The 8179-nt window shown below is 46.1% G+C and overlaps 1 protein-coding gene across 1 annotated transcript; it reads right to left on the bottom strand.

The window, feature by feature from the left end:
• Positions 1–567: 567 nt before the first annotated feature.
• On the bottom strand, positions 568–6020 carry coil (coilin p80). The gene is made up of 6 exons (XM_043685635.1): positions 4837–6020; positions 3923–4009; positions 3316–3363; positions 2659–2728; positions 1987–2078; positions 568–912 (listed from the first exon to the last, which is right to left on the bottom strand). The coding sequence occupies exons 1-6, from the start codon at positions 5350–5352 to the stop codon at positions 829–831; spliced, it is 897 nt and encodes a 298-aa protein (XP_043541570.1). The 5' UTR covers positions 5353–6020; the 3' UTR covers positions 568–828.
• Between the last annotated feature and the right edge of the window lie 2159 nt (positions 6021–8179).

The raw sequence follows: 8179 nt of genomic DNA, 5'->3' as shown, positions 1-8179 counted from the left end.
ACAAAGCTTGGGGTAGGAATGGCTCTTTCAGTCACCAAAGGTTTTCTGGATGTGGATGTGGTGACTTTGGAAGTTTTGCAAAAGGTGAAAAAGACTAAGCTGCTGGACTTAGCAGACCAGCTGGGGTTGGAGCTGCTTGCTTCTGAGGGAAGGAAAGATAATTACAGCAGTCGCTCAGCATTTAAACTTGCTGGAGAAACCATCAGAATATATGGAAATAGCAAGAGCTCAATTGCAAATGAAGCAGCTTGAGTTAGAGGCGAGAGATAAGGAAAGGGCAGCAGAAATGAAACTGTTCGAGTTACGATTAAAAGCAGAAGAGAGGGAAAAAGAGAGCAAAAGAGAAAGGAAAAGGGAGAGGTTTTGAACTTCAAAAACTGACGCTTAAAAATTCAGCTTAAAAGGCTGGAGATAAAGGCTGAGGATCGGCTCAGTGAGGAGGAGAGTGAGGAGCAGCAAGCCCCTGGGAGTCAGAACCCTCGTGAGAAACTGGTTATGTTGAAGCATTGCCTAAATTTGGTGAGGCAATCCTTCACCACTTCATAGTGTTCAAAGGAAACAGAAATCTTAGAAAAAAAAACATTTATTAAACAATTCACAAAAGACCATTCCCAGCAGAACTGCAATCTCAGAAAATATACAACCACAGCCGTTCCCGAAAGCCCAGCTCCACATTCTGCAGTCAGGACACTACAGTATGGTGAACAGGACAGGCAGGATCGTGCAGGAATGGAGCTACATTAGCAGAACAATCCCTGCACAACAAGCAGTGAGGGCAGAGATGGGGCGGAGGGAGGGGGGCGGAGGTGGGCCGATGGTGGTGGTCACTTAGGCCAACTCCACAGCTACTGGCTCGGCACTAGGTGTCACAATCAGACGAGGTTCGACCAGAGCGCTCCAACTTTCAGTTACCTGTTGGAACAGAGTGAGAAACAGCTTAGTCAATACAATGGAATTATTTACAGTGCAAATTGCAGAAGCAAGCCATTCAACACACATAGACTGGGATGCGACTGATTGCTGCATCCACCATCCACTAGAGTTGCCCTGAGGAATTGGAAGTCATGTGCAGATCAGACACTGTAATGAGGAGCTGCCCCTGAACTCACATTTGGTTACACTGCTCAATCTGACAGCATGGCAGGATAAGCTCACAGCTGATAATCACTGCCTTACAAGTGCAGTCTGGGACCCGAGAGCTCATTGTACATAGCATAATATGTGGCATGGGGCTCAGTGGTTAGCACTGCTGCCTCACAGCACCAGGGACCTGGGTTCAATTCCAGCCGCGGGGGACTGTTAGTATGGAGTCTGCACATTCTCCAGTATCTGCGTGGGTTTCCTCCAGGTGCTCCGGTTTCCTCCCACAATCCAAAGATGTGCAGGTGGATTGGATATGCTAAATTGTCCATAGTGTTCAGGGGTGTGTAGGTTAAGTGCGTTAGTCAGGGGCAAATGTAGAGTAATAGGGTAGGGGAATGGGTCTGGGTGGGGCACTCTGAGGAGGAACAGTGTGGACTGGTTGGGCTGAAGGACCTATTTCCACACTGTAGGGATTCTATGATAATATGTCTCTCTCACACACATACCAGACAGACAAAAACTTCCCCACATATCCCCTCCCACCCCCAACCTGCAGCAACACATGCCACACCCCTATGCCCCATCCCTAGAAACCTTGCCTCCACTCAGGTGGGTGTAAACAATCTAACACCACCATTTTAATGAAGAGTTTTCCCAGGCTCTGTGCAACATTTAATCCTCAATGAATTTGACCAAAGCTCTGATTATTCATTGTGGGATCTTGCTATGTGCAAATTGGCAGTTGAGTTTCTTATGGTTTCAATGGTGGACAAGCAGATCAGGGTCGGCTGTGATGGGATAGAGCAAGGACGTTATCTCTTTTTGTTGTGATGACCTCACACAGTATGGAGGTCAGCTAGCATCCCGTTTCCCTCAGTGATGGTTAGCTCCCACTGCACATACCTGGGGCTGTCTTGCCACTGCATACTCCACCACATCCTCACCGTTCTTTGTTGGATAAATAAGGTCAAACTTCCCAGGCTCTTTAGAACGTTCTGGAACAAAGTGATACAGTATATGGTAATCCTCAGACACAGGCCAAAGAATCCAAATTGTTGCAGCAAATGTACTGATGAGAATGTGGAATAGTCACTGTCCATAATTCAATCAACTACATGGCTGAGATGAAGATCAGTATTGTTCAATATGGACGATTCCCCCTGCCCCCGCCCACCCTACTTTCCCTGGTTACATATTCCAAAGTTCATGAGCATAGTAGAATCTAAACCAGCTCATCAACCACTCTCTGGAGAGTGAGCTTTTAACGTTGACAGCTGGAGCTCTCTGTTCCCAATCTGCACCGATGGAGCTCCCAAGAGGCAGTGACAGCGAGGAGACCCCTCAGCTCTCCCTAAGGGACTTTACCCCCATCCTGGCTGGATTCTGGAGATGGAATGGGATCTCAGCCCTTGCTAGCCTCTTGCTCACTATCTCAGAATAAACTCAGAGCCACCCAGGAGCCCAGTAGATAGTTGTTTAATTATTAAAATGCTTTGGCAGTTCTGAGATATTGGGATTTTTGTTTCATAAACACTGTCCCTTTTGTTTCAGTCCTGTTCCTGTATAGAAGCTCACCTGTGGACATGGAATCCAAACACAGCTCCACTTCTTGGGTACTGGCATTGTAACTCACAATTCTTCCTTCCTTTAAGGAATGATTTCACAAGTCATTCAAACTGCTTCCCAGCTCACCCTCTCCTTGTCTCTGCAACCTGTAACTTTCCCATCATTCACTGAACCCTCCCTCACCACAGTCTTGGCTGGTACTAGCCCCCATGCTGCCTCCCCATGGCAACTCCCCACCTATCCTCACGCTGCCTCCACACCTCCCCTGCCACCCCCAATAACCTGTCTCCCAATAACCCTCAATCCCTGTACCCTCCACCAACTCCCCCCCACCCCCTGACCAGGAGCCCATCTCTCTCCCACCAACTAGGCCCTTGTTGCCTGTTCCTGACCCTGTCCTCCACTTCCCAATTTCCCTCTTCGCTGTCAAGTGCATTCCCTCCAGGCATCAGTGGTTGTCTCCTCCTTGTCCACATACCCATCCTTTCTATCACTACCCCTCCTCCAGTTTACTGCCCAGTGCAGCCCCACTTTACCCTCCCACCTGACCCTTCTTCAATGCTGCCCCATGCTGCCACCCTCTGCCCCAGTAACTCCCACCATCCCCCAAACCCTGCATCTAATCCGCCATGTTTGTGGTAAATGAACACTCATTCCCTTTAATACCTTGTAGTCTGACAGCTCTGGTGTGTAATTCTCTGATAGTTCCAACATCTGAGGAGGAAAGCAGATACAATCATGTGAGGGTGTGGAGATTCACAATAACAGACTGATCTCAGAAAGTGCCTCCTCCAGCCAGTGCATCCCCATAACTCTGCCCACCACCTTCGGACAAATACTTCTAACTGCCCACTGACCCCAGTTACACATCCTGCTTCAGTGGGAGCTTTCCTTGGGAGCTAATCCTACTCGGCTTCAAGGGTTTGTCCAGATTCCAACCAAAGACTTCAGATACTCATTTTCATCTTCACTCCTTTAAGGTTCAAAACCTTTCACCTACTTTTCTTCTCAATTTTCATCATCTTGAAATTTTCACACATTAACTCAAAGCCAGCGCTTCCCTAAAGAAAACAGAGATTCTATCCAACTGATTGAAATTTGTAATGTCTGGAAATAGTTTCCACGTCTGCCTCTGCAGATTCTCAAGGACAACAACCCCATTCTTACAGAAGCAAATATCATCAAGTTATTGTTAGAGCTAGACATTGCAATCGTTATTCCAATAAAGGTCAGGGATATGTTTAAACAAATGTTGAAGGTGCCCAGAAGTTACCTTAAAGGCAATTCTTTCTCCCACTTCAGGTGGTGCAGCTAGGAGTGGAAGTTTGCTGTAGTCTCTCTTGGGAGCCCCAGGAGAACTCTGTTCAAAGGCAGAAACACAATTATAAACAGTAATTGGGATGCAGAGGTATTCGCAGCCCTGGTTCCACAGCTCCTTTCTGGCTGCAACTTTCCTACGTCATACTGTAATCACACAGCTACCTCTGTCTCTCTCACACACACCAGATTACTGGAAAAACAAGAGGGACTCTGCCTATGGAATGCGTTTTGGGCTGGTTCCTACACAAAACTTGTGAAACCAACCAGATTATTTTTGATCTTGTCTTGGAGAAATCCGAGAGGGTTAACAAGTCATCTCACAGCAATGAAATCCCTTGGAAAGTGCAATCACAAAATGGTTGAATTTATCATTAACTTAGAGAGTGGTATACCCAAGTACAAAACTACAGTCTTCAACTCCAGGTTAATTACACATTTACAGAAGACAGTTGGGTCAGATATTAATTAAAATGTTAGACTGCAGATGAGCAAGAATAAAGTGAACAGGGTCCTAGGTTTTGCAAATTGAGACATTCAGTATAAAGGTCAGGGAGTATTGTTAAACTTGTATAAAACACTGGCTCAGTCTCAGCGGGAGGATTGTGCTCAGTTCGGGCAGCACATTTCAGGAGACTGACAGGGTGTTAGAGCACTTTCAGGATTCTTGAGACTAGTCTGAGGAGAGGGACTTCAGCTTCCTCTGAGGTGGAACTCGGAGTTGGTCTTGTCTGATGATCTACATAATGGTGTAAATAGTCTCCTAGCATGCTGTAATCAGTCTTGCAAAGAATCCACCAGCTTTGTTCTATCAAATTTCTGATTAGAGTTAAACAAAATGACTGCATACTTGCCCTCAGATCTACTCACCTCGACAACAGGTTGCTTATTAGTTAACGTTTGATTTGATTCTCCAGGTTTGGGTTCCTGGCTATTTTCATAGTTATAGTAAAAGCAGCCAGTTCCTCTGCCCCTGCCCCGGAACGCACCTCGCTGCTGACGTCCCCCTCTCCATGGGAATCCATTAAATCCTCGACCTCGCCCCCTTCCATTGCCCTGTCCGAAGTCAGAATGCTCTGCTGGCTTAGGTTGCAGGGTAGCAGGCGTTGGGCGATATCCCTCGGTGTTAGTTTGGCCTGGCGCTGCAGCTGCAGCATCTTCACTTCCAGCTCTGCTCTTGGTTTGCTCTGATTCAGAACCTTGAGAGTCTGAAGCAGCTGTAGGTGATGTCCTGGCAGCACGAGACTTACCATTTTCAGAATGGCCAGATATCCTTTCCACTGGAGGCAGAGCTCTGTGATTCAGAGTGAGTGCTTTCTTAACTCTAGGTGTTTGAAAGTCACTGCTCTGAGAGTCCGAGCTGCTGTCTGTACTTACTCCAGCCATTTTAGGGGTAAGGTCAGTCTGGGCAGGTCTCTTCCCATGTCGAGAGTTGGGATGTTTCTTTGTCGAGTTGCCCTTCCCCTCACTCTTGGAGATGCTGTGACCTGTTGCTAGCTGAGGATTCTTTGCCTGCGGATGGTCACTCTCACTGATGCTGCTGGATGAATACTCACTGTCTATTGCCTGCACTCCCACTTTCCTTGGAGGCGGAAAATCATTTGAAACATTTATTCCTTCTGCTTGTTTAGAGAGTGGTGTCGGAGCAGTAGGTTCTGAGGGAGCTTTCCCCAAACATCCAGGACTGGCTCTTTTTCTGGAACAATCCTGTCTGGTTTGATCTTTGCTGGATTTATCTTTCTTTTTTTTGCAATGTTTCTTTTGAATATTACACTTTCCATCATCTTCTATTGTTTTCTTTCGTTTTTTCACACTCTCCACATTTCCAGTCTCCACAGTTTCTTCCACAGGATGATGCCTCTGCTCTTTCAGTCCAGCCTCCTTCCTTTTTTTCTTTCTTTGACCACTTTCACCCTGTGGCTGGTGTTCCTCCACAGATTGCTGCCGGTGTCTTTTCTTTGGTTTCACTGCCAGCCAGTCTGGAGAGCTGCTGGTCACAAACCCATTTTCTGTTATCAGCTCCTCCTGTTGCACTCTGTAAAAGGTGAACAGACACCAATGAAGTCACTTTAGAATTAGTGCCTCTAGAATGAACCAGCATTGCTGTCAAACGGTCTGCAAAACATGTCCCACATGTGGCTGGTCTTCACAAACCATCTTTAATGAAGGAGTGACAACAGGTACATCAGCATTAACATGATTACCAAAGCACCTTCACTGTAGCACACTTCAGGGCGTCACAGAAGGAGCAGATCCTTACTCTTTCAGAGAATGTGGACATCCCTGGCTAAGCCAGCATTTGGTCTCTAACTCTCTCTCTCTTCACCAATGCACTATGTGTCTGGCTCAGCCATTTCAAAAGGGCACTGGAGTGTTAACCACATTGGTGTGGCTCTGGAGTCTGACAACACAATGTAGGCCATACCAGCAAAAGGTTGCAGATTTCCTTCCCTAAAAGACATTAGTAAACCAGATGAGGTTGTAGGACAATAGGTGAAACTTTCATGGTCACTATCAAGGACATCAGCTTTCAATTCTGGATGAATCAGATTGATCTTCCATCAGTGGATGTGGTAAGAATTGAGGCCATGTCCCAGATCATTATCCTGCACCCCTGCACTAACAAGGCATCGCCATTACCACTCTGTAACCTTCTGCCTCACGGACAAACACGACAACTTAAAAAGTGCCACTTCACAAACAGTCAATGCAGGTCAGCAAGCTCTGGGACAATGGGTGAACAGAATTTGGTGCACGTTGGTTAGGTATATTAGGTTAGTTTGGGATCACCGTGAGCTTATAGAGGGCAGGATAGAAACATGAGTAGGTCCTTCAGTCCCCTCCCACGTTCAGCCTGATCATAGCAGTTCCTCCAACTTAGGGCATTACTCTCACTCTCTCCATATCACTTCACATCTTTAAAAATGAAATAGATTTGTGGAGACTAAACACATTCAGCGATCTGGCCCCCAGAGCCTTCTGTGATTCACCACCCTCTGAGTGAAGAAGTTTTGCCGCATCTGTCTTAAATGTGGGATAATTTATTGAGATTACGTCCTCTAGTGGACTGGGAAAGGCCCAGGTGCAGATCCCAAGAAAAGGAATTTGTGGAATGTCTACAAGATGTTTCTTTGGAACAACCTGTGGTAGAGCCAACTGGGGTACAGGCAATTCAGAATTTGGTGATGTGTAATCAGGTAGACTTGATTAGGGAGCTGAAAGTGATGGAACCCCGAGGGGTCAGTGACCGTAATATGATAGAACTCACCCTGCAGTTAGAGGGGGAAGTAGCTGGAATCAGATGCCATGGTGTTACAACTGAGTAAAGGTCACTACAAAGACAGGAAGGAGGAGCTGGCTAAACCTGATTGGGATGGGGAACTGAGCGGGAAGATGGTGGAGCAGCAATGGCAGGAGTTTCTGAGGATCATTCAGGAAGCACAACAGAGATTCATCCCAAGGAAGAAGAAACATACTGAGGGAAGGATGAGGTAAACATGACTGACAAGGGAAGTCAGCGACTGTGTAAAACCAAAATAAAAAGCATCCAATGTGGTGAAGATCAGTGGGAAGCCAGAAGATTGGGATGCCTTGAAAAAAATCACAGAACTTAAAAAGCAGGGGAAATACTGAAATATAAGGGCAAGCAAAGAGCTTTTTCTAAAGATTATATAAGGTAAGAGAGGGGCAAGAGTAGACACCGGATTGCTGGAAAAGGAGGCTGGAGAAAGTGGTAATGGGGAACAAAGAAATGGCAGAGAAATGAAGAGATATTTTACATCATACTTCATGATGGCAGACATCAATAACATGCTAGAACTTCAAGAGAATTAGGGGGCAGAAGTCAATGCAGGGGCCAACACTAAGTAGGAGGAGTTGGGGAGCCTGAAAGGTCTGAAGATGGATAAATCACCCAATCAGATGGACTACACCCCAGAGTTTGAGAAGATAATGGAGATCATGGAGGCATTGGTGGTGATCTTTCAAGAATCACTGGGAAATGGCTAAAGAGAGTCAGAGGACAGGAAATTAGACAGACCTTGGTAAGATTTTAGGAGTCTATTATTAAGGATGAGATTACAGAAAGCTTGGAAGCGCCTGGTAAAATAGGGCTGAGTCCGAACAGCTTTGTTATGGGGAGGTGATGCATAACAAATCTTTTACAATTCTTTGAGAAAATAAAGAACAAGTTACAAAGAAGAGCCAGTGGACA

This window comes from Chiloscyllium plagiosum, unplaced genomic scaffold (genome assembly GCF_004010195.1).
Source record: "Chiloscyllium plagiosum isolate BGI_BamShark_2017 unplaced genomic scaffold, ASM401019v2 scaf_5059, whole genome shotgun sequence".
NCBI lineage: Eukaryota > Metazoa > Chordata > Chondrichthyes > Orectolobiformes > Hemiscylliidae > Chiloscyllium > Chiloscyllium plagiosum.
Note: the sequence above shows the minus strand (reverse complement) of the source record. Positions and strands in the feature narration are given on the sequence as shown.